The sequence below is a fragment of the Dunckerocampus dactyliophorus genome, chromosome 3 (assembly GCF_027744805.1).
Source record: "Dunckerocampus dactyliophorus isolate RoL2022-P2 chromosome 3, RoL_Ddac_1.1, whole genome shotgun sequence".
NCBI lineage: Eukaryota > Metazoa > Chordata > Actinopteri > Syngnathiformes > Syngnathidae > Dunckerocampus > Dunckerocampus dactyliophorus.
The window spans coordinates 5,408,898-5,434,968 of NC_072821.1; the positions used below are offsets into that span (position 1 = coordinate 5,408,898).

Sequence of the window (26,071 nt, forward strand, 5' to 3'; positions counted from 1 at the left end):
ACTAGTAGCCCAGCCGCCACGGACTGGGGGACAAAGAGGCTGAATGAGAGGAGGGCTCACTCTCTTTGTTCATTCCACTATAGAACCAATGCGCACAGACACATGCAGAGTGAACCGTCTTGTCATCCAGCCTGTGTGGTACAGAGCAACTAGGAAAAGAAACAGCCATATAAGCACGTCAATTTATCGAGACAGCAAAATTATCGACTTCGCTTTTTTTTTTTTTTTTAATTGTTCGATTGATCGATTATCGTGACAGGCGTAGTTGATTGGATTTTTCATGAAAGTTTTAAGTAGAGACATGTTTTGGGTTATGCTGAAAATGCTTTGGAAGACATGGTAGAATGCATAACATAATTAACAAATGATCAATGTCTTCTGGGTAAGTAGTTAGTTGGTAGTTGGTAAGTCCCGACCATGCCACAGTGAAGACCTTTTGCTTGATGGCGGGTACGTTTTTCAACCAATCATGCTCAAACTTCAGACATGTGCTTGCCAGTCCCCTAGGTAGATACTTTTTTAATCTCCAAGAGAAATTCACATTTCCAGCAGCTCTGCAAAAATGTCATAATGAAAGGTGTGTACCAAATGTCATGGTAATTCAGCTAAACACCCAAGGTAACGGTGGGTGTTTTGTGCAGCACGTTGAGCTGTGTGAGAAATTTCAAGTCAATTTGACCTATGTGGGTTGAATTTTGAGAACAGCGAGAAATTGGAGCTTTGGGGAAAAGAAAATAGCGCTTGCAACACAGTAGGGGTGCATGTTTTGCAAAATTTTTACTTACACGAGGTGTCAATGTGTTCATATTATGTACGTTGTGTTGATGTGTCTTATCAATGGCTTGAAAGCTTGTTACTTATGTCTTAAGTGTCTGTTTCCTTCTGTCTGTGTACGTCTTTGCTTTCTGAAAAACAAAGCAGCAATAGCGCCAAGGATAAAAAAAAAAAAAAAAAAAACTCTGAAAAGGCTTTAATGCAATTGAGCTGCTAAGCACTGTGTTGTATCGAGCAATCATTGGCTGAAATCCCTTATGGCATGAAACATAAATCACAGTCTTTCCACCCTCCCCTCCACTCGATAGCCTGATGACTTTTCTGGCAGTCCCAGTGGGGCTTCAACCTTGTCGAGCTCCACTCAATCCTTCCTACCCCCGCCATGGCATAAATATCACACTCCTGTCAGCAGAACTGAGTCCTGTCTTTTGGAATTTGTCCAGTTGACATGCGGTAAATCCTTAGGATAATGCCCCAGAAATGTGTCTTAATTAGTACCGCCACATCTCAGCCATGATCTCAAATGACAACTAATGCAGCTCTTCAGATTTTTATCTCTTTTACAGACATATGCTTTCTCTCTCCCCATTAAGTTTTCAAAAGGATAATTCCCCTTCGTGTTTTCTCCCAAGTAATGGAAGAACGAGGCCCAATCGAATAGTAATTGGAAAAGCTCTCTGGTCGCCAAATATCGAGGCAGTGTGGCAGGTGCCAGTTGTCGCCTCGTTGCCTCGCTAATGTTCTCCCACTGTTCCCGCTGATGCAAAGTGGACTTCTTTGGCTGAGAACTGAAGTGTTGCCCTGACAAGTGTGCTGGCAAGTGTAAGAGGGGAGTATTTGGAATCTGGGTTAGGAACAGAAGTAATGTCTACAAAAGTGAGGCACCAATGGGACACAGCTTAAACCAAAGCGTTGGTTCTGTGAGATTACAGCAACAAGAGGACAATTTCAGTTTCAGCTACTGCACAGCTTGGAACATAAACTCATGCGATGTTTGTGCCTTATACACAACTACAGTTTCAACTTTAGGTTTTTGTGTGACATTCAAGGACAATTAGTATGTGAACACTGTATTATACGCCCGCCAGGTGCTTGATCGAAAGCTGAAGAGCCAATACAGTACCCTTGGGATTCCAAACAGATGAGGAGCTGAAACAAAACAATTCAACATTGTGACTTTCATGCACGGCAGTTTGAACTCCCAGTTTTTGTATGACTTTAGAGGGCAATTTTCCCTGACAATTTAGGCTGAAAATCAAAGTGTACGACTCATTGGGTCACTCGGCTGAATGATGAAGACTTTTGGAAGATGAAGGGTCCGGAAGTTGCAGGACTAAGCTTTATGGTACTCTGGGTGTTTGTGTGACTTGAGAGGCATATTTTTACCCAAAAACCCCAAAACAAAAGACAGAATTGTTACAGATGACCCTCAGAATTTGAACGGTTGAACTCTGAATTCAACCTTGTGAGACTTATGCACCTTTATATCTAGCTAGTTTGTGCAACTTTAGAAGCCCATTTTTCTGAAAAATTTGGTTTCGACCCAGATCGTACAACTGCCAGGGGTTGCAGTTGAGCATCTCTGAATTCAACTTTGTGAGAGTCATGCACGACAGCTGCTCAACTTAATAATAAACACCTGATACAAAAGAACTTTTGAACAACAACCTACATTTTCAAGGAACATACGGTCTAAAAGTTGAATCCACAACCCGCATGAAGAAGACCGAGACAGCCGAGGCAAATTGGCTTGGCGTCAGTTTATCTCTCTTGGTCCCTAGCCTGCCAGTTAAAAGTTTTTAGTGTTTTTCGTTTTCGTTGTGTTTTTTGTGCCAACCCTTTCATAAAGATATCTGTGTTGATAAGCCAAAGTTGCGTGGAATGTCTACCCCGGATCTGTTATATTTCCACTTTTCATGGAGAAAACGTATTCAAAATCTGAACAAATTGAAGGCAGAGCATCCTTCTGGTGCGGCTTGTGTTCATGTTCTGAGGGTCCATTGTGTATTGAAACATTACAGCTTTTTCTATAGGGGTGAGTTTTACCCTCAAAAGTGGCTTGGCTGCAGTCCTGACGCACCCTGGCATACCACGAGGCAGATGGTACGTCCCCGAGCGTTGCTGACACTCTGCTCACACCCTCATGCTTCTCCTGCTGTCTGCTGGTCATTAGTGCAGGGAGACAGGACGGACGTTTCGGAGCAGTTTGCAAATATGAAGCCTCACGTCAACAAGCACCGCCAGCTACGAACAAGGCAGCTGAGGCAGGTTGATGGATCACGCTCTCAGATGTTGAGAAAAGCGAGGTTAAAATTGGCTAAAAGTGTTCAAATTAGCCAACAAACTGGATTTAGCTCATAGAAAAGACTTCTTCACTCCTTTTAAGGAAGCCTGCATTACCTTTCACACTGCTGAATCACTTAAACAGAAATCAAAATCAAAGACTCCACTTGTCTCCTCTGGGAGCAGCTTTTTCCCCCTTTTAGTTTCCTTTTTATTTAAAAGAAATGGGTGGAGCAGATTTGTCATGTGCTTAATTTATCTTTCGATTGAAAATCCTTTGCGTTAGTTTTTCTAAAAGAAATTCTCCTGAATATGGAAAAAATGTAAACCTGAGAAAGTAATTCAATAAACTGGACCTCCAAAGTGGAACACAGACACTGGTTGACAACTCTTGCCATCATATAACATCCATCTGCTTTCTATGGCGCTTATCCTCACTAGAGTCGCGGGGGTATGCTGCAGCCTAGCCCAGCTTCAGGCGACACCCTGGACTTGTCGCTAGTCAATCGCAGGGCACATATAAACAATCATTCACACTCACATTCAATTTAGAGTCGCCAATTAACCTAACATGCATGTTTTTGGAATGTGGGAGGAAACCGCAGTACCCGGAGAAAACCCACGCACGGGGAGGACTGCGAACTCCACACAGAGATGCCCGAGCGGACATTCGATCTCCTGACTATGTGGCCAACATGCTAACCCCTCGCCCACCGTGCGGCCTCCATCATATAACATTTAAAAATAATATAAAATTAAAATATACTAATTAAATGAAGTAAAACTACTCACCATTTGAAGACGCTTGACAAACACTTTCCTACTTGTATGTCAGAGTCAATTTCCTGTTCTGCGGTTATCATAATCACTTTTGCCTTAACAAAAAAAAACACAGAAAAATCAAAACACACTTATGGTGAGTTTAACTCCAAAGACGGTATTAACTGTTGTAACGGTGTTTCGTAATGCAGTATTTCGGTGTTTAATAATATTATAACATATAAATAGTATAAAGTGTATCCAGACACACAGCAGCCTTCACATCAGGTTCTGGACCAGCAGCATCAGTCCGATATCCACTAAGTGGAATACACTGGAAGCTGATATTGAATCAAATTGCTGCGGACCCTTCAAATTACTGCCTCAGCTGCTGCGGCTGTTTTCAGATTCCTGTTTTGCTTTCTAAATATCAGCAGGCCTGTTAGACTGTGTCAAAGTCAAACCCAATTCTGATGGCTCGGGAAGGCATTTGCCGGTACTCCCCCTTCAAATATTGCAGCTTTTGAGATTATATTACCTAAAATGTCAAGTCTGCAATACGAGTTGGGGAGGCTGTCACCGAGGGTTGGTTTTCATCATCTCGCTGTGTTTGTCCAACACAATGTCAACAGGAAAGGCAAAGGATGATGTCATACTTTTGGAGCAGCTCCACCCATAACTCATTAAATGATGCTGTTATTTCCCGAAGCATGCTCAAACATCCTGCGGCTGGTGGGGAGCCATAAAAAAAGAGCAGTAGAAGTTTATCCATACCTTGCTTTTAGTTGACCTCCAGCAGGAACAAAATCACTTCCTGACATGAAGTTACAGTAGAGGTAGTTCAGAGAAACTGGTTGACCTCTGATTGGTTCCAATTTAGTAACAATTTCCCTCATAGAACCTCAAACTTTGCAGGCAATGTCCTAATTGAGATTTTAACATTTTCAAGTGCAAAAATAAGGTAACCACTGGTAATATTACAGCAGAAAAAAGGTGTATTCTTATCATGTTGTGTGTTTTGAAGCCAATTCATTTCACATGAGTAAGCACGGCTTTTTTTTTGTACTGAATCGCCAGGACAGAGATGTATATACTGCTTTCCAACGCCACAGTACATTCCATTTCCTGTACTTTGCCCATTATTACAAAAAAAACCCCACAACCCTCTCCAACATTGGGTTTTAGTTTAATTTCTTATTTGTCACATGTACAACGTACAGTGAAATTCATCTCTGCATTTAACCCACCCTCTTGAGGAGCAGTGGGCGGCAGCTGCCATGCGATGACCGGGTCGGAGGTCAGCATCTTGATAAAGCATCCATGTGTGCCCAAAGTGGGTGAAGTGTCTTGTCCAAGAACACAATAGCAGTGACTGGGATGGAGGAAGCAGGAATCGAACAGCTGGCCCTCCAGTTAGTGCACGACACCACTCTACCTTCTGAGCCACGCCACCCTAAACTATGAATTGTACATAATTCATAGTTTGTCGCGATTTGCTGACATCTTGCCAGATTTGCAAAAGCTTTGAGTGACTGCTGTTTGAACAGGTTTTTGCGCAAGTTGTAAGGTATACAGTATTTAGCTTGAAAATGTTGGCACGAAGATGTAGGATTACTGAGGCATTCCCACCTTTTAGGGTTCGGTGACGAAAAATATATTCAAACTATGAAAATATGAGGCAACGTAATGTTATGCCAACAAGGAGACAGATTGCAGCACTTTGGGTGTTTGTTGAAGTATGCAGACCACATTTGTATGGGAATTGATGTGATTCATTATGTTTTCATAGTGAGGCGTACTTATTCTTGGGTCAGGGCTGTGTTTGCAGTGACTGTATGAGGGCTGGGTTTGGCTCATGTTGCCATTACTGATGGTTCGAGCTACCGTGCGACTAGTTAGCCGATGATAATCAAACTGTGGTTGGCGTGACTGTATGTTCTGCAAAGTCATTTGTGTTTGTTTGGAATTCAGCGTCGCCTATAATGCATGGCTAATGGTTTTTTTTTACGTCGATTTGTGAGAGAAACATATGTATTTTTTTTGTGGAGCAAAAACAAACCAGGGCCGTGTTTATACTGGAGTTGAAACTCACAGAAGCATAACATTTGAGGAACCCGTAATTATGCTGCGGCAGAACAAGGCCTAGTTATTTTTCCCAAAACAGATGGAAAAGGGGAACATGGATGATAGAAGGATTTAACACACAGTAGCAGCTGCTATGAAATTCATCAGCCGTCCTTCATTCACTATTTATGCCTTGTCCATTTACGGCGGAGAGGAATTAAGCAGCTTACACACTCTTCCGAGTGAACTTTCACTTCACAAACACTAAAAAAACATGTTTTCCAGCAAGTGGTACAGCCCAGTTCAGTTCACAATGGTACGATTCGAATCAGGTAAACTCTAATCTGCCTAAAGACGTACTTGATTGTTAGGAATCCTGTCAATTTGGAGATTTTCTCTGTGGACAGGGACGCATATTTATCAACATTGTATTGTAAATATGCAACATTATAGCCAGTGGCTAATTTGCATTTTTAGTGCTTGAGGGCAGGTTGATGTTAAGTCAGGTGACAATAACATTTAACATAAAGGAATAGAAGAAAGACAATAATCATACAGATAAATAACAGGCATAAAACGGTGTGCTCTTGACAAAACCATGAGATTGGGGAGACATAAAGTATTTGAGTGCTAGAGTACTAGGTACTATAGTATTAAAACCCGGTAGTGTTATTACACCAGGTAAACTAGAGTGCAGTCCTTGACTGCAACCAGCAGAGGCGCTGTTAATTCAGTTTCAACCAGTTGTCCAAAAGAAAATGACATAATGTCAACTATGGGAACTTGAGTTACGTCCATGCAGACCCATATTCAATACAACACTGGCATGCAAGGAGTTCAGAAGATCCATCCATTTTATTTTTTTGCTTTCTTGCCCTTAAATGAATTCCATTGTAATAAAAGAAAGCGGCCTCTTCAGCGTGCCTCACTCCATCTGGCACTGGTCTACCAAAGGGTATCTAAATATACTGACTGATGTCAAATGTGTCTTGGGTTCCCAGGATAAGCTTTGTGAATATTACGACTGCTTAGTATAACTTCAAACGTCTTTCAGACCTGCAGTGGTGTAGCTGTAATGTGATTTATTACAACTCAGGGATTAATTGATTGTGTGTTAGTTTGTCAAACATTTATTTATTGCTTATTATAACACACCGCAATAGGTCTGATACCGGTACGCCAGCCAGTGCTCTAAAATGTTGGTACTTTCCCAGCTCGTGTGAAATCCCAATGTTATATCAGTACATTATGTTTGCTTCCTTGAGGCAGGATAGGGTGTGTGTGTGTGTGTGTGTGTGTGTGTGTGTGTGTGTGTGTGTGTGTGTGTGTGTGTGTGTGTGTGTGGATGTCTCTCTCTGCCAATGGCAAAGACTGTGCCTGATTGTTGTCTTAGCATAGCGGGCCTCCTTTCACCTCCACGAGATGAGTGATGTGCTTGTTTGTATTTAGGCTAAATTATTTCCCGGTGCCAGTGATGACTCATCAAGTGTAGTGCCAGGCGTGCGCAGTTACATGCAACACTCAGGTTGATGTTTAAGCGTTTGGCTGATTGGAGCAATATATCAATGCCTTTCTCCTGTTTTACAAGCGGTGACGTGAATGGAAGCTGTTAAGTGTTTGAAGACAGTGAAGGTCAGGAGTTGGAGTCATGTCCTGATGAGTGGGCATCGGTGGTGATGTCACAAGGCAGGGTTTTTCGGTGGTTGATGCGATTGATTGGTGCTGTCAATGGTGTCAGACAGCTGTGTAGCCTGCAGCGTGCATTTCAGCCCTGCAGCTTTTTCTGTCACATCTAGTTTTCACACTAAAATAAGCCCAAATATTGGCACATTGAGGAGCGGCATGCAGCACTGTTTGAGTGTTTGCCAGAAAAACACTGGAAGGAACTCTAGATATGAAAGGTCTTCTAATGTTTAGAATGCACATTGAGTAATTTGCAACGAATTGATGCATGGTGTCTGCTAGTTTGGAGGCCACTATTTGATTAACTTAACGTAAATTGACATTCATTGACCACTGACTAGTTGAAATAGTCGGGGTGTAACAGTTCTGGTACCTACGTCACGGTAACGATACAGAATGTTCTGCGTCGTTCACAACAAATTAATGTTCATATGTGCCACCCCCACGGAATAACAGTGTAACAAAATGATGAAGGACACATACAAATACGTAACGTTCACAGCTGCTTGATCGCCTTGTTGTCAACTGTCTTTATTCAACACACCATGCACACTCAGACTTGTGGAGCTAGTCGTTGGAATGACATGTACGGTTATCGCACACTGCATGCACATTCTTGTCAATCTGGGGTTTTGGTACATTATCTTTCCGGTTTGTGTGGTAAAGTGTTTTCTGAAATGCTAATTGCTTTTGAGATTTGTTTATGTGTTAATTTGTTCCAACTTTGGTTAATTTGTTTTCTGAAATGTGAAAGTGTTTCATAGTTTGTTAAAGTGGGCCACCGTACGTCGTAGTCAAAAGAGAAGATTTTCTAACAGCAGGCTCAGACTCCTCCGCTCACACCTCTCTATTAGGTCTAATGTCCAAGAGGACAGATGGCTCCAGTGGGACTTGAGTTCCCTTCAAAGTATAAGCCTCTTATTTACTTTAAAATGCTCCATCCTGGTGGAAAAAGCAAATATTTCAAGGATGCAAATACACCCCTGAAGGCACTATAGATATACACTCTGTTCCCTGAAGTTTTTGGGTTGTATTCCTGGGTCTCAGGATGTCCACCTAATTGCCGTCTACTCGCACAAAATGCACCGCATAAAAGAGCAAGGCTGCAATTAGTCCTGGCTGGCTGCCCGTTGGGTATAAATCTGCCAAATTGTTTGTCCTAAGAAAGTCCAGCCACTTTTGAAAAGTAGGCTTGTCACTGTCTTATAATTAGACCAGGCCAGCAGATGCAGAGAGCGTGCTGGAAACCCAAAGCTGAGGAACTGTGGTTGTGCGATATATGTATGACTTCATCTTTGCCTCTGCAGATATCGCTCGGCGCTGTCCGGGGGACACCTTATCTGTCATTGTGACTCTCCCGGCACCTTCCGGCGTTGTCGTGTTTAACAGAGCAGAAAAATGATTTTTTTCCCGTTTTTCCTTGTCATGCCTCCCCTGCAGCTCATTATCTTGGAAGACTATGCCGACCCTTTCGACGCTGAGCAGGCCGGCAGCGTGCAGACCACCACGGAGAAAGTAACGACGGAGAACGATGGCTACATGGAGCCGTATGAGGCGCAGAAGATGATGGCAGGTAGATGGGCGCAGTATTTTGTTGGTGCAAAGTGTCCAAATATCCATCACACTACAGTCACACAGTTTAGGCCAGAAGATCATGTGCACATGTTTTCATTGGATTGTCATGGTGTATAGTATTAGTATTGCGAGGTCGACATCATCTGTCAATACACTGCGTTTCCACACTTCAACAAACAATGTGCTGACAACTTAAAGAGATAGTTGACATGAAGTTGTATGACATCCCCATCAGCAGTGTAGTGTATCAACGATGCCTACTTTTAAGATGCAAACCCTGTAATTAAGGTTCAATTTAGCTGAATTTAGCCGAATTGATGTATGCAACTCAAACTGGGAGGCTTAATTTGCCATTAAGGTGATTTCAATGGGGCCGCACGGTGGTCTAGTGGTTAGCATGTTGGCCAGCGCAGTAACAGTCTGGAGATCGGGAAGTTCGATTCTCCCTTAAGCATTTCTGTGTGGAGTTTGCATGTTCTCCCCGTGCGTGCGTGGGTTTTCTCCGGGTACTCCGGTTTCCTCCCACATTCCAAAAACATGCAGGTTCGGTTAATTGGCGACTCTAAATTGTCCATAAGTATGAATGTGAGTGTGAATGGTTGTTTGTCTATTTGTGCCCTGCCCTTGGCTGGCGACCAGTCCAGGGTGTACCAGGGTGTCTCCCGAAGTCAGCTGGGATACGCTCCAGCATACCCCCGCGACCCTAAAGAGGAGAAGCGGTATAGAAAATGGATGGATGGATGGATGGGTGGTGATTTCAATGTAAAATACTGTATAAAGGCAACTGATAACGTCATTAGCTTACAGGAAATATGTTGTTTTGCTATAAGATCTATGGTTAAAAGCTGACAAAAATGAATGGGAGACTTGAAGATCTGAATTACCCCTTCATCGAGACGTTTTGAAGTGTTAAAATTATACAGCCAAGATACAGCGCTTGTATTATATCGATCTAACTGAACATATCAGTATATCAAGCTATTATTATGGAAATATGTATTTTTTAAAAATTTATGTAGTATTTCTTTGGAAATGTTTTTTTAATATGTATTTTTTATGTATTATTTTTTATTGTGTACGTTTTTGCATTTATTGTAATTTTTTCATTTGTCATTGTTTACTTTATATTTTTAAAATTTAGATTTATTCATATTTTGTGACTAACCCACCCCAGTCCCCCAGTCTGTCCATTATTGCACTGTAATATTATATAGCATCACAATAATATCATATTGCGAGTTACTCTTACATGTTTTTAAGTATTAATTTATTATGATTTATCATTTTTATAATTGGATTCTAGCACAGATGTTCTTTTCCAGGAGATCAATTATTGCATTATTGTGGTATCATGATATTATCAGCATAGTTGATAAAATATCGCAGTCATATCATATTATCAAGTTACTGTTCAGTTCCCACCACGCGTTTTTTTTATTACGTGCTGTGACTTGATGATACATATGGCGCAGTTTTTCTGCAGTAAGTCTTTTTCTTCCCCACACGCTCCCAAGCTGGGAATCACTCTGATGGCCCGGTGCTGCTTTAACATGACAGGTGCAGCAGAGTGGAAACAAAATGTGTGTCATCAAGGATTTGGAAACATTTTCAAAGGCACTGCCAGGAATGATATTATATCCACCTCAAAGCGATTTACAGCCCCAAAAAAACTGAGCACTAAGGTCGATAGGAGCGACTTCTTGAAAAGGTTTTTTTTTCTGAAGTATGCATCAACATGCTGGGATTTCCTGGAAGACATTTTCTTGTCTCCTGAGACCACAGTAGTTGTGTACTAACAGCTAACTGCACCGCATTTTCCACACTGCTTTGTCACAGTGCACATTCATCCTGCGGCGAGCAGTGACAAAGGGCAGCAAATATGCACGCGTTCGGCCGATATTATGAAAATGATGCTAAAACACGGCAGCTGTTTTCCAGGAAAAGCATGACTGTTGCACCGTTCGGCTTCCTCCACATTCCCCCCCCCCCAAAAAAAACACAGATATACAACTCGCCTCATGCCCACAAAAGCCGGACATGAGTGTCCCTGCGGCTCCTCTGCAATTTTCCTCTCACAAGGCCTCCAGACAATCTCTTGTTTTCATCTGTCTTACTAGTTTGACCCCGGCCCGGTCACTGCCTCCGCCGAAAAAACAAAGATTTATCGCCCTTTTCTGAGCTGCTGTAAAGAAGAAAAGTCCGAGAGAACGACAGGGTTTGTGTGTCATCGCTTGAATGCGTTTTTTTCAAATTGAGCTGAATTTAGTTTTATATTTGCTCGAAAAGCGAGCTGTGATGGAAGCAGTTGGTGTCTCCGGAACAAGAGATGTTGCGGTTTTCATGCTTTCATGTCATATTATTTGTATGTCATATCATTTGCTGCTGTTCTGACAGTGTTGGCAGGGTTCTTGTAGTTTTATCAGTGTCAAAGCCATGGATGGGTTCATATTTTTGAATTGCGGCGTACATTTAATGCAAATATATGCAAAAACAGAGGTAGGAATTAATTGCATGTTTACTCTAGTTAATGTATGTCTTTGCTTTTTCCGGACTAATGCAGAGAGTGGCTGGTCAGTTTAGCAAACTAATGCTTCAAAGCTACTTTTCATCAGATTAAGATCAGAGAAAGCATGGTTAATCACAGTCGGTCTGTTCACGTTGGCAGTTGAAGATGCCCTGGTTCCATGTCCTGACCGATAAATTCACACGAGAGCGTGGGTCCAAAAAAGATGTTATTAGGGCTGCAACTAAACAATTCTTTTCTTAAATAATAAGGACGATGAATGAACTAACTTGAAGATGACTCATGGACCGCTCCAATCAGGGCTTACATCGTTCCCTCTTTCTCTACTACACGCCAAACAAATGGATATTTTAGATAACCTGCAGTGTTAACATAGCCGGCTGTCGCTCTACCAGCCGCCTCTTGGTTTTTTCCCACAGCATTATTTCACAGATGGTACACACGGACAGCCAAAGGCAAACACACCAACACAAAACAAACTTCCTTATTCACAGCTCATGTCGAGGTTTTTGATTTTATACTTATCCATCCATCCATCTTCTATACCGCTTATCCTCACTAGGGCCGCGGGAATGCTGGAGCCTATCCCAGCTGACTTCGGGCGAGAGGCGGGGTACACCCTGGACTGGTCGCCGGCCAATCACAGGGCACATATGAACAACCATTCACACTCACATTCATACCTACGCGCAATTAACTCCAGGTTATCTCCAATTAACCTAACATGCATGTTTTTGGAATGTGGGAGGAAACCGGAGTACCCGCAGAAAACCAAGCACGCACGGGGAGAACATGCAAACTCCACACAGAGATGCCCAACAGAGATTCGAACCCAGATCTTCCCGATCTCCTGACTGTGTGGCCAACATGCTGACAACATGCCCGATTTATAGTTATGCCATCTATAAATCCCCCTCAGAAAGTGGACTTTACCGTCTCGACCTGTTAAATTCACTGATGTACAAAAAGGGTTGTAAAATATTTGCAAATTAATTCAAGAGCATAAGTAAATCAGTTTTGATTGACTTGTCAAATCAAAGGGTGTAGAAGGCAGATTTACACGCAGTTATTATGACTCCTTCATTACACAACGAGCACACCTTAAATACACAAACACGGTGTTGAACAGGGCGGTGAGGCATTCGAGGCCGGCGGCGAGAGATGCGCCGGTGGCACTCCTGCGTTTGTGTTGGCATGCACGTTGACTGTCGCACACTCCACAACGCTGCCTCTCTCAGGAGTTATCCCTAGGCGACGCCTGAGTGGGCTGATTTATGGGCCCCGCTGGAGGGGCATGTCACGACTTCCTTAACCCCGAAAAGCCAGCCGTGCCTCCCCCTGAGCTGCTGTTGCACGACTTCCCGCAGCACCTGCAGTAATGCGAAGGCATCCACACCCGCCCAGTCTGTCTGTCCGCACATTTGCAGCTGTGTACAAACGCATGTTCCCTCGGTGCCTGTTAAGTCAGACATTGCGTCTCCCTGTCAGCTGATGCTTTGGTATGATGCGTGAAATAAAGGTGTGTGTCTTTACGTATATGAGTTCTAACTATGAGAGGAATCCTATGGATACGACCATGTTTTCCATGTGCGTAGGAAACAGATCCGGGTTTGGAATAGGGCTGCGAGGAACGATTCTTTTCCTACTCCATTAATCTGAAGATTGTTGTTTTGATTCATGATGTAATCGGTTAGGCCCTAAACGGACCAAATCAATCTGAACCAAACACAAACAGTTAGTGGTTTGGTCGGCAATATATCAGAAAAGAGGCAAAAATGTCGATCACTGTTTTCCAAAGTCAAAGATATATGTGAATAGAAAAGATACTGTATGACGTGTGAATATCTTGCTTTGCCTAAAACACAAAAATGAGAGGTCTGCTTTCATGGATGACTAAGGAAATTAAAAAATATTCCCATTTGGGAAGCTGAAATCAAAGGATATTTACAGTTTTAAGTAAAAAAAACAATCAAATACCAAAGTAGTTGTCAACTCTTTGGTTCATCAATTAATTGTTGCAGCTCTAGTTTGTAATCGTACTTAAAATCTTAGAGAATTTTATCTTTAAAAAAAACAAAAACATGTTTCATTGTTATGACTGCCGATGTACAACATTTCCGCAAAGTAATTCATGATAGATTACCACATTTCTGAAAATAGTTTTGCTCAAAGTAGATGCAAAAAGTCTGTGTGTTATCGTATTGGTCTGAAACTGGAGTTAGGAAGGGCATGTCCCGATAACACTTTTTCACTTCCGATTCAATACCGATATTGCGACCTTGAATAACGGCCGAGACTGATATCGATCCAATATCACCACAAATTATACATTCTTTTATCACTTATTTCGTAGTGTCCAACATTAGAACATTAGAACATCCAACATTATAGTGTGGAATGTTAGGAAAGGCTTGATAAAGTGATATTACCCAAACAAAGAACATCAATCAACAATGGTAGGTCTGATAAAAGGGACCCGTTTACTTTTTAAGCATCTGGAGTACAGTTTTATCCACAATGTAGTGGCGGCTCGGCATAATATAGCGAGGTTTGAGGTGCTCAATTAAGTGTTTAAACCCGACTTTACTCACCACCGACAGGAGCTGGTCATCTTTTCTGTTGTAGCCAATGACTTCCTGTCGTCCTGTGGGAGTTCCCCATGTAACGCTGCTTCAAGTGCGAGATGAGTGATCATATTAAACTTCCCCAGTTGTGGGCCACTATGAGAAACTTGTGCTGTAACGTCTTTTTTGGACTTTCACGACAAATACACATGGCCGACATCGCTCTTACTCCTTGCTAAACACGCTAGCACACGCTGTTGTTGTCATCGCTTGGACTCTATTGGCCGCTGCTGGATTGATGTGCCGGTGTCGACTGCTTGTATCGGAGTGCCAATATCGGAGATTTGAGATGCATTCCGATATGATCCGATACTTCTTTTTTTGGATTTTTTTTGCTGATATTGGCCCAAATTCCGATCACCCCTTGTGGGTAGTAAATCTATACACGCTGTACACTGACTACTCTAAAGTAAATCTCGAGTATTGTCCCTTGAGAAGATAGACTAAGATGAAATGTGAGGGGTGCACTCACTGTACACAAACACAGCAGGCACATTGTGATCGTCTACTACATTTATAGTTTTCACATGTAAGCCCGCGGCACATTCCCTGCATAAACTCAACCCTTATTTTAAGGCTTTTTCGGCATGCAAGTACACACTGTTGTCTTTACAGTGACACACAAACACACCTTCAGCTGTCAGCAGGGTCATTCCTGGAATAGCGCAGCAGCTAAGTAACCACAGGTGGAGCTGCCGGAAGAGAGATTTTTGGGTTGTTGGTTTTCTCCCACAGAGGTTATGTTTCATCACCATTTCAATTACAAAAAAGCGTCTTTGACCAATGACGTCCCTTTTTAGGCAAGTGATTAATACAGGGACAAAAATCAACGTATGCAGAAAGTGGCACGTATAATATATAGATACTATGTTATATACCTTGTTGCCCTGTAATGCTGTCATGTACTCTGTTCCCTCAGACATTGTTGAAGCTGTCGAGACTTGTTACGCTGACAAGTACGAGGGGCGGAGGTAGTACGTGCGGGGCAGTGAGTGTGCGTCAAGCCATTTCTCAATGAACACACACACACACACACACACGCACACACACACTCACGCCCTTCCTACTCTCCAGTTAGTTAGTCAGTCAGTCAGGCAAGCACAGCCAAAAAATGTGTGAGTTTTCCCACAGTGCAGCGGAGGCCTGTTGTGCAAACAGCTTGCATGAATGAATGAGCTTTCCCCCCAGTGCAGTCCATTCCATGTTGTAGTATGTCAATGCATGTATGAGGTTTTTGCAAGAAAGTAGCACCTGTAGGGTGAAATATTGCAGCCAGCGGTCAGTTTACTACCTGCTATGTCAATATTGGCTTCCTCGGTTTGTCCTCTTCCTTTAGTGGAGGGCAGGACCATTCAATTCGGCCTGTGAATGACATCAGACTGGACTGCGCATTCAGTTCAAAACTTGGGAGGGAGTAACGTTGTTGCAGCAAAGCGCTCCTGTCATATAGATAATCTTTGAGTAACGATTTTGTATGAGGTCGTTAAAAACAGGAGAACTCGCCTGTCACGAAGAGGGTCTTTGAGCGTTTTTGCAGTAGGTCTCTACATAAAAGGCAGGGTGCTCCTGGTAAACAGTATAAAAAAAAAAACAAACTTTGAGTAGTATTTTTTTAGTAGATCCCTAAAAACAGCAGAGCGCGCCTGTCATATAGATGGTCTTTGACAAGCATTTATATAGAATAGCTTATCTGACTAACGTTTTTGCTGTAGGTGCTTAAAAACAACATAGCACTCCTGATCTTTGAGTAACATTTTTGCAATCGATCCCTAAAAACAGCTGAGCGCTCCTGACATATAGAGGGCCTTTGCGTTTTTGTAAAAGAGCCCCGAAAACGGTAAAGTGCTCCTATTATGCAGAAGATCTTTGACTTCAAAGGTTTTTGCGATAGGTGCTTAAAAACAGCCTAGCACTCCTGGCTTGTAAAAGATATTTAACAAACCCCTAAAACCCCTCCTGTCCAATAGAGAATCTTGGGGATTGGGATTTTTGTAAGAGGTCCTTTCAGACAGCAGAGCTCTTGTGACATACCTGTATAGAGGATCTTGGTTAGTGTTGTTGCAGTAGACTGTGCTCCTGTCATACAGAGGATCTTTAACTATGGATTTGCAGCAGTGTGCTACTCACATAGAAGATAGTTGACTTTTTGCAGTAGATACTGTACTTAGATACAGCATAGCACTCCTGTCATATGGAGGATCTTTGACTAGCATTTTTTTCCTAGTAGATCCTTATATTCAGCTCCTGTTTTGATGGATTTTACCATACTTACCATAAGTGTGTGAAGGAGAGGTATCGCAGGTCTTTCCTTCCTATATCTGTCAGACTGCAAAAATCCTGTACGTTAACTGTGCAATAAACTGTGCAATAATCATGCAATAAACCTGTGGCTTGACCAACATGTACACAGATGTAAATGGTGTATATAACGTCTTGATTACCTTGATTTTTGCACTTTCTCTGCTCTTGTGGGTTTTTGCTGGTATATGCTGTTGTGTGCTCTTGTAATTTTACTGCTGTAAACCTGGAATTTCCCCTTCTGGGACTAATAAAAGCATATCTTATACTTTTATTTATGACAATTTAAAAAAAAAAAATTGGAAGATAATGGAGAGGGCAGTTCTAAGTCATCTTCCAGGATAAAAACCTCCGTGTTTTCCGTCCTGGTTGACTCATGGTAAAGGTTGTAGTGTGTCATCTGCTGGGAAATGTCTCCCGGTGCTGGCACACTCCAGATGATGTGGAACATCCAGTGCCCAAGAACGAGTCATTGTTAGTAATGGACTTAGTTGTTTGTTTCAATTACTCATACCAGTGTTACACTAAGCCTCCAATGGCAAGAATGTCAGCAGCTCAGGAATGTGACGCTCACAACAAAGTTTTATGAAACTACACCAGGTGGTTGAAGCTCCATCCAGCTGACAGAAACCAACCACAAACATCCTCGCCGATGGTGAACAGAAATTGGCAGCAGAGGCAGACAGCGGGAACTGATTTGTATTACGGCAGCTGCGGAAACAGCAGTTTTGCGGAGGCATTTTCTAGCAAATAATGAATACACGATGTGCTGAGTGCTTTCCAACTCCTCGCAAGAGTGAAAGCTCACCCGAGGCGATGGAGGGTACATGTGGCGGCGTATTTTTTTGGCCTGTAACCCTCCTCGTTTGTGATGTCCCCGAGGTGTAACTTGAGCAATATCCAGAGGCATGTACTAACAGTTGCACTTTCGGGAGTTGTTTCAGAGTTTCTATGTATTTTTTTTTTTTTTTGGGTTGTCTGTCCTAGTAATTATGATGTATTACTAAACAGTCACCCAAGCAGCACATTCATAGATTACCCCAAGCCCATTATGTTATAGGCGGTTATAAAATGCCTCAGCTAGTAGCTCGAATATTGGATGGGGAAGTAAATAATTAACATTGTCCTCCTGTTTCTGATGTCGCACAGTTCCTCTTTCTATTCTCAACATATATTTTGTTTTATTACCCTTCTATTTTCATTTGTTGGCATGATGAGTTGTGGTAGTTTGTCACCCTAACACTAATAACTATTCTTAAAACATGGATGTACAAAGACTGGATACTGCCAGTTTGCCAAAATCTGATTCTACCCAATTTGTGTTCACTCTGCCCACCACTTCACACAAAAGCTTTCCTTCAGGACACATCTGTCCAATCACATAAAGGATCTTTGAATAGCATTTTTGCAGTATGTCTTTAAGAACAGCAGACCTGTCGCATACACTAGTGGTTCTCAACCTTTTTTTCAGTGAAATACCCTCTATGCAATATTTTTTTCTACCCCTAATCAGGAAAAAAACAAGCATTTTTGGCACTGTAGCATCACTATCTTCCAAAACTGTGTCCATCTGTTGTTTGTTTGTTTGAACCACATAAAAATACTGTACAAGTAAAATAACTTCAATAGTAGACAGAAGAAGAAATAATTGTTTTGTTCTCTCGATAGAGTGTATACCAGGGGTCACCAACGTTTTTTCTTGCGAGAGCTACTTTTAGAAAATGAAAATGGCCACGAGCTACTCATTTTTGTAGAATAGATTGTCATACCGTATTTCAACCCAAACAGATCAAATATGCTTGTTTTACCAAAACATTCACAAAATGCTGGTATCCACAACTCAAATTTTATGTTTCAGAATACTTTTCTCACATTATTAACTGAAAACCTGAATGAAAAGCAGGCTTGCGGGCACCTCATGTGGTCGTGGGGGGCTACCTGGTGCCCCCGGGCACCACATTGGTGACCCCTGGTGTATACTGTATACAGTGTTCCCTCACTACATTTGCGGATTTGCACTTTAGCTTTTTTTGCACGTTTTTTTTCTTTTTTAACAGCGTCTGAACGTGCATTGTGTTCTGCGTCCGTGTTCATTAGAGTGATCTATCTGTGCTACAGTATGTTACTTGTGTCTGTTATTGTATTTACTACTGCTACCATTACAGGGTATTGGATACTCACGTGATAGGTGAAGATGTGTCCAGTTTGTCTCGGTAAATATAGTGTCAAAACAGTCCTGAGTGGCTAAGGGAGGACCCGCCCATTATGTTCTGTGTTCTGATTGGCTGGAGACCATTGTCAATCAATCTCCTTCATGCAGGACTGCCTGTTTCCTGTTGCATGATCGCTAGCTGGTAGCAAACATACATGCTGAATGAAGGCAGAAGTTACGCGGCTGTAGGGCGCCTGGAATACTGTAGAGGAATCTTTGGTTCATGGAGGACGAGGAGGAGGAATATGTTTTAACGAGGATACAAAAACGCTACAGCCTAACGGCACCAGGACAAGCCACGATCAGAGGAGTGAAATATGCGTGAGTCATTTAATTTCCTGTGTCCAATCTCGTAAGTTGATTATTAAAATTTGAAATTTGAACTTTGAGTGTTTAAACAAGAGAGAAATTTGATAAAATGTTAATGCCTGTCTGACAAAAGTGTATAACGTGTATGGTGAGGGGTTTTATAGCCTTTAAACACATAATTGTTATTTTGGGAACTATTTTGGGAACCTATCCCCCGCGATAAACAAGCGAACACTGTGTAGTAGTTACAAGTCTTTCAGTTACAATAAACTCAACAGGTATTCATGACAGGATCTTTGACTTGAGTTTCATGCAGTAATTGCTTAAAAACAGCAAAGCTCCCCTGTTATACAGAGGATCTTTGACAAGCGTTTTTTTTCTTCGGTTGGTTGTCAACAACAGCAGAGCCCTGTTTTTGCAGTACGGCTTAAAAAAACGGCAGAGCTCTCCTGTCATATAGAGAGGATCTTTGGATAGTATGTTTTTCTTTTTTTTTTTTAAGCAGAGCATTCCTGGTATACAGGGGTCTTTGACTTTTTTGTCAGTTAGTTCTTAAAAACAACAGAACCCTCATTTTATAGTGTATCGTCAACTAGTGTTTTGCAGTTGGTTCTTAAAAACAGCACAACACTAGAGTAGACGATGTAGAGGATCTTTGACTTGCGTTTTTGCAGTAGGTCCTTAAAACAGCAGAGCGCTCCTTTCACACAAGGATCTTTGACAAGCTTTTTTCCCAGTTTGTTCTTAAAAACAGCAGGGTGCTTCTGACTTGCAGTATATCGTTGACTAGTGTGAGCGGAATGCTCCTGTCATATAGAGAATCATTGACTGGCATTTTTGCATGAAAAAGCTTTGTCACATGACACTGCCAACAGACCCAAAGCCCTCTCTTAACTATAGTGTAAGCACAGTTCCACACATTGGCTTACAATGCCATTAGTGCCAGCCATCTGCTCTTACACTGGTAATAAGTGTGTCCGCTCGCTCTTTTTCTCTTTTTTGCTGGCAACAATAACCTCCGTCAAGTACCAGCCTGTAAGCAAGACACAAGCTCCGACTTGTGGGCACTTGAGGGCAAATGGATACTTGACATATCCAATGACCTGCAGGAATGCACGTATGTGTGAGCACAACAGCTGTGTCAACCTCCTATCTGCGTGGTGAGGGTATGTCGCGGCTAAATGAATCCTCGCACCCCAGACGTGGAGTAATGGTATCATTAATCTTGCCTTTAAAATGAATGACTCTAACCACTGTGACCTGTGCCAAAGCGGCTGTCCAATCCCCTCCTCCCCCCTTCATGGGCTGTAAGGCATGGAGAGGGGTCATTCTATCCATCCTTGGCTTGGCACAGGCTAGCACAGAAGGAGGAACGTGCTGGCCAGTGCACAAGCTTCCTCCTCGTTTGGCTGCTAGAACAGTGCTGTTGTGTTTATATATGTATGTATATGTGTGTTTAGCTAGCGGGTTATACAATAGTCGACTTGATGAAGTGATTCATCGTCACAGCGCCATCCATACAGCTGCTAAGATGTTGACAGTTTGATATTTGATAAATCATGCGTTGGCTTGCATCGCATCTATCAGAAACTAATGTTATGTTCACTGTGAATACAAGCGGCCTAAACAGCAGCGCTAGGTTGCATTCGTCTACGGCGTGGTGTAGAATGCAGATGAAGCGCTATGAGAATTTCATTATCGCGACCAAATTATCACGGTTATCGCGATATTGTTCAAATTTGTTTGGGAAAATATACGTCTCCATAGGGACAACAATGTATTGATTGCCATCACTTGGTTAGCCTTCCACTATGCAAAACTAATTACCTAGCACCTTGTACATTGGACAGTATGTACGGAGGAGGAAGCAGGCAAAAACTACTCTGGGCGGACTTGCGTCTTACAGCTGTGGATTGTGCACCGTACTTCCAGATGCCAGCGATGATAGCGATGATTAACTTTTGAAACTGTAATACAAGCTGTCTCAGAATTTGATCACGGATCATCAATAAATAGAACTTTTCATGTCTAGTGCGGAATCATGCGCACAAACTGATAATAAAGTACAGTCCCGCCTAAAAATTAACTTCTACTAGTGATGATACAAATGTATATTCATTAAAACGAAAGTTTTTTTTTTTTTAAATGTGTGTAAAATTGTGTAAAACAATGTGTGCATCGCCACCACCAAGGAAAGTTTTGTAAAGAGGCTTTGCTACACATCTGAAATGCAACGATTCCTCGAATAATTCCAATACCTCGATTACGAAAAATAATCGATTTTTTTTTCTGATTCAAATCGCTTACGTCACCAACGCGCTTACGTCACCCACAGGAGTGGGAAGAAGGAAGAAGGAAGCAAATGTTTGAAGGCGCCGGAAGGTTGAAGAGGTGAGAGGAAGGTAACAAAAAGAGAAGGAAAACAAAATGTCAAAAGCAGACAGAAAATGTGACTAAACGGCAAGTTGAGCACCCTGACGCGATGCCTACTATTCCATATTAGCAATCGCGGGGCGTCACCGCTTCACATACCCTGGGTATCGCGAGCTCGCACCGTCCGGCACTATACATTCACTTCGCCGATCAAAGGCCCCAGAAAGCGCCAACCGCCGGGACGAATGCCCCACAGCACATCCACACTGGGACTGTGGCATTCGGCTTACAAACTATTGCTTTTGTGCTTTCATTTATATTAGCGTTTGCTTGCTAACTGCTAGCTCCAATCACTATGCAGCTATCCCCCGCCTCCACGTACTGTGACAAAGACGCTGAATAGCTGACGGGAGGCTCACTCTTTCCCTTAATTTGACTATACGATCAATGCACTCAGACACAAGCAGAGTGAACCCTCTTGTCATCCAGCCTCTGTGCTCCAGTAAGACGAGGAAATGTACGTACATGTCGCGCATGTCAATTTATCGAGGCGTCAAAATTATCGACCTCATTTTTTCTATCGTTCGATTAATCGTTTTATCGATTATCGTGACAGGCCGAGGGGCTTGTATGTTTCACCTACTCACCTAGTCACCAGTGTAAAATACTGTGTATCACAATTTGAATACGTCCTCATATTTCTCTTTTTATATATTTTATATTTCTATTATAGTTCCTTTAGCCATTCTTATGCTTGAAAATGCTTCAATTAGGCAAACAAATACATCAAAATTTGCTTAACTCATTGACTGCCAGCCATGTTCAGAGCAGAGAGCTCCGTAGATTTTGGGAATTTTTGCTGAACTTTCAAGACCCACAGAATATTGAGTTTTAGGACTACATAAACATTAAACCTACCTAAAGAAACTTTAGACTCTCTTCTTTCATCAGGAAAAAAAGTTTGTTTCTAGCCTTTTTGGGTCTGTAGATATTGGCAGTAGAACATAGGGTAGTTTCAGCAAAAACACCTGATTTTGACCAAAAAACAAAGAAAATCAGCTTTTTCTGCAGAGAAGCAAATTCAAGTAGAGTGACTGTGGGATCTGGTGGACATGGGAATGGATCCTTGCTGTTTACCGATCCAGACGGCAGCCACTCGTCAGAAGAATCAGGGTCGGGTTCTGAGTCACCAGACTCTGAACTGCTTCCGGTGTCAGGCTCCGGTGTCGCGCCACTCGGCTCAGCAACGCTAACCACTAGCTTGTTGCTTCGGCTGCCATTGCAACTGCATTTGTGTCTACGTCACCTACATCACCCACGTCACCGCTATCTTTCGCGATCACGTCACTACTGAAGGCAAAACCACCGCCAGACAAGCTCAGTGACAGCGTTAGCTGCCTGTATGTTTTGTCTCCGCTCGATTTCTGCATGTGTTTCGCCATTTTTCTCTCTCAACCTACAGTCCGTCTTCTTCATAGACAATCTGTCGCTGCTGGTTGGAGGAAAAGAGAACTGTTGCCCCCTACTGCGACAGAAATACATTGCCTACAAGTCAGAAATTCATCTGTAGCTCCCGTGGAAAAAAAGCAAAAGACGTCAATAGACGTCTTTGCCAGTGAAAGAGTTAAATATGCACACTTTATTTTACTAATAGGCCATTTTCAACCCGCGAAACAGCATAATTCATTAGTTAAAAACTGTCCTGGAGTGAAGCTGGGAAATTTGAAGCGCAACGTGGCGAGGGACAAATGTTGACTTCTTAAAATATTCTACCAATAGAACAAGAAATATTGAGTTTTTATTTGTTTTTTTGTTGTTGTGATAGCATAGCGGGGGCTGATGTACTGTATTACCTCAAACAAAGACGTGTTAAACTCTGCGTGCAGTTGTATAAAAGGAAGACACGGTTAAAAACAAGACAGAAAGATGGGAGTGAGACATTTTTAGTTTTTAACATGCTATGATGTCTGGAAATAGATGTCTCACTGTTACAGAAGGCATCGAGATACCTGTGTGATTTTTGTGAAGTGCGTGGGTCGTGTGCTGTGGAGCAGTGTGGCATTTAAGTGATGCGGCAGCGTTGACTAATGTAACCAAAGAAAGAACACCTGTTGACATTGAGCTTAATGAAGCCATCGTCTTAAACTAACCTGCTTATTGCCGTCTATTATTCTGTCTACTGTATTCTCTTCAGTCTGTTGTCCGCATTGTCAGCCTCTCCAGCATCTCGCTCTACTCTTATCATCTCTTGCACTTGGTTTCACCCAATCCTCACTCGCCATGTTCGTCTCCCGGTCACATTTATTAGATTTACTTTCCTTTCTTTCTCCTGTGTATGTGTGCATGTTTGCCTCGCCGCTCGCTTTCCATCATTTTACCCTGGAGGCAGCAGTCTGGGATTGCTGTTTTCACTCTGATAGACTATGCACTAAGCTCTTTATAGGAGCTTTGTTGTCTTATATAAAGTAACCCCTGGTTTTTCCTCTCTCTTTTGCCCTCTCTGGGAGCCAATTTATTTGTGACATTTACCCAAGGATGACCTTCGTTGGCAAAAGGCACGCACCATTATCTCTCCTCCTAGGGCAATCCAGCCATTATTATTGCCTGATTTAAACATTTACCCTTTTCCTCCTTCTGTGCCTGTATACATCGCTAAACAACGGGTACTCTGTAATTGATTGTTGTATCAGTCGAATGTAAATTGGACACTGAGTCAAATTAACTTAAGGCAGCGAATTAATTAGAACAGTAAACCGACGCCATAAAGACGCGAGATTACGACCTTATCAGAGCAAGTCAAGTGTGTCTTCTCAAGTCTCAAGAACCAATTAGACAGGTGGATGGTTGCACGATGCATTCCTCCATGTAACCCCATCCAAGCAATATAGTGTTAATTCAATATACAGTGGAGCCTTTTAAAGTTGGATTTTGGAATGTGCCTTCAAACTTTTTGTTCCTCCATTCAGCGAGGATTTTCAGTTGTTTTTTTTGTTTGTTTAGTTTTTTTTTTTACCGTGACAAGCAATATGTCAACATACCTCAAAGGAGCTCAGTTCAGCGAGCACACAGTTCATGATTTGACCAAAATTCTTGACCAAAATCTTTTTTGTGACACTTATTCCAAAAGAATGCTGATGTTTTTTTTCGTTTTCATATGGTTAGTCCAATGCTGTTAAAGGAAAACTCCACTTTTAAAAAAATGTGCCCGTCATTCATAGTCCTTATGTGAGACATGAACACATAAGTTTCTCTCTTTTCTGTGCGTTCTAAAGATATAAAAACAGGTAAAAAGAGACAGCTCGAGCTGTCTCTTTAAGGATCCACCTATGCCGCCTACAAAGATTGCTATTAAAACACCCCCACAAATGTTTTATGGTTTTATATACATACTTTTACTGTATATACATGCTATAAACATGTAGTAACCGGACCTTTCTTTCTCGGCACTCAAAAATAAAAACACACCACTACCGGCGTCTCCAATATGTAGCCTTACCTTTTGGTAGTCGTAGAGGCCTTGTGAGCTCGGCGATGACGCGCTGCGGCCGAATCTGTGGTGAAACTCGTCGCTTTCTGGCTAGTAGCTACTCGGTGTGATATGGCCAAGTGTCAGTGCGCCAGTAACGTAGTTCGATGGGCGTAGCAACGTTAATAATAAGAAGAATAATAACAATGTCGCTGTAGCTCACATGTGTCAGCCTCGTGCCATGGGGGGCCGAGCACTGCATGTTTTCTCTCCAACCAGTTCCTTCAGCAGACGATTTAATTGATGAGCTCCCTCTCTCAAGTTGAAGGAGGTGTTGATCATTAAAATCCCCTGCTTTAGTGACCGGCTGGAAAGAAAACCTGCATTGTCTTGGCCCTCCATGGCACGACTTTGACACCCCTGCTTGTAGCTTGGTTAATATGCACGTCACACTATAAATGGAGCGTTGTTGGCTTTTTTGGAGACTTTTTCAGACGACTTTATAGGGCAATAAGTAAGTCTCATACCTGCAGTAATGAGCTGTCTCTTTTTATTGGTTTTTATGTCTTTAGAACGCGCAGAACAGAGAGCAGAGAAAGACATACAGTATGTCTTCATGGGCAAAATCCCCCCCCAACCGCCGTCAAGACTTCAGCAAATCCTGTGAAACTTAAGTAATGTTCACATAAGCAGTCAATGCCGTGTTTTGGATGTGGTAGCTTGAATTATCTGCTGATCTTTGTGTGCATATTCTAAATGTTTGGCGGCCTCGTCGATGAATAGAAGCCTCTGGATAGCAGCTCTGTGTGACCTTTTCCCTTCATTACTTATTCCATCAAGAGGATAATTACTCATTGCAGAAAAAAGTATGGACATCTTTAATTTTATCCCCCCGCAAAGCTTGCTCTCATGACTGTTTTCCTCCCTCTGTGCCTCCAGCCCTACTGTCTTTGCTTCTGTCACATCTTATCAATCATCAATCACGGAATGGGATTTCTGGTGCGTTGAGGTGAGGCGCTGGTCCTACTGTGGGAGGGGCGGGGGGCTGGCTGTTGGGTTCTGGTTGTAATCGGATGGAGCAGTCTGTTAATTTGATATGCGGTGTTGTGGCTGAGAGACCCTCATTA

The 26,071-nt window shown here is 42.3% G+C and overlaps 1 protein-coding gene across 5 annotated transcripts in view; it reads left to right on the forward strand.

Moving 5' to 3' along the window:
• The window catches only part of LOC129178741 (SH2 domain-containing adapter protein F-like), a 115,745-nt gene that overhangs the window by 18,730 nt on the left and 70,944 nt on the right, over positions 1–26,071 (forward strand). For all 5 annotated transcript variants that reach the window (XM_054771261.1, XM_054771259.1, XM_054771262.1 and 2 more), the window contains exon 2: positions 9,004–9,136. In XM_054771261.1, coding sequence (XP_054627236.1) covers positions 9,004–9,136 — 133 coding nt within the window. The remainder of the gene's footprint in view (positions 1–9,003; positions 9,137–26,071) is intronic.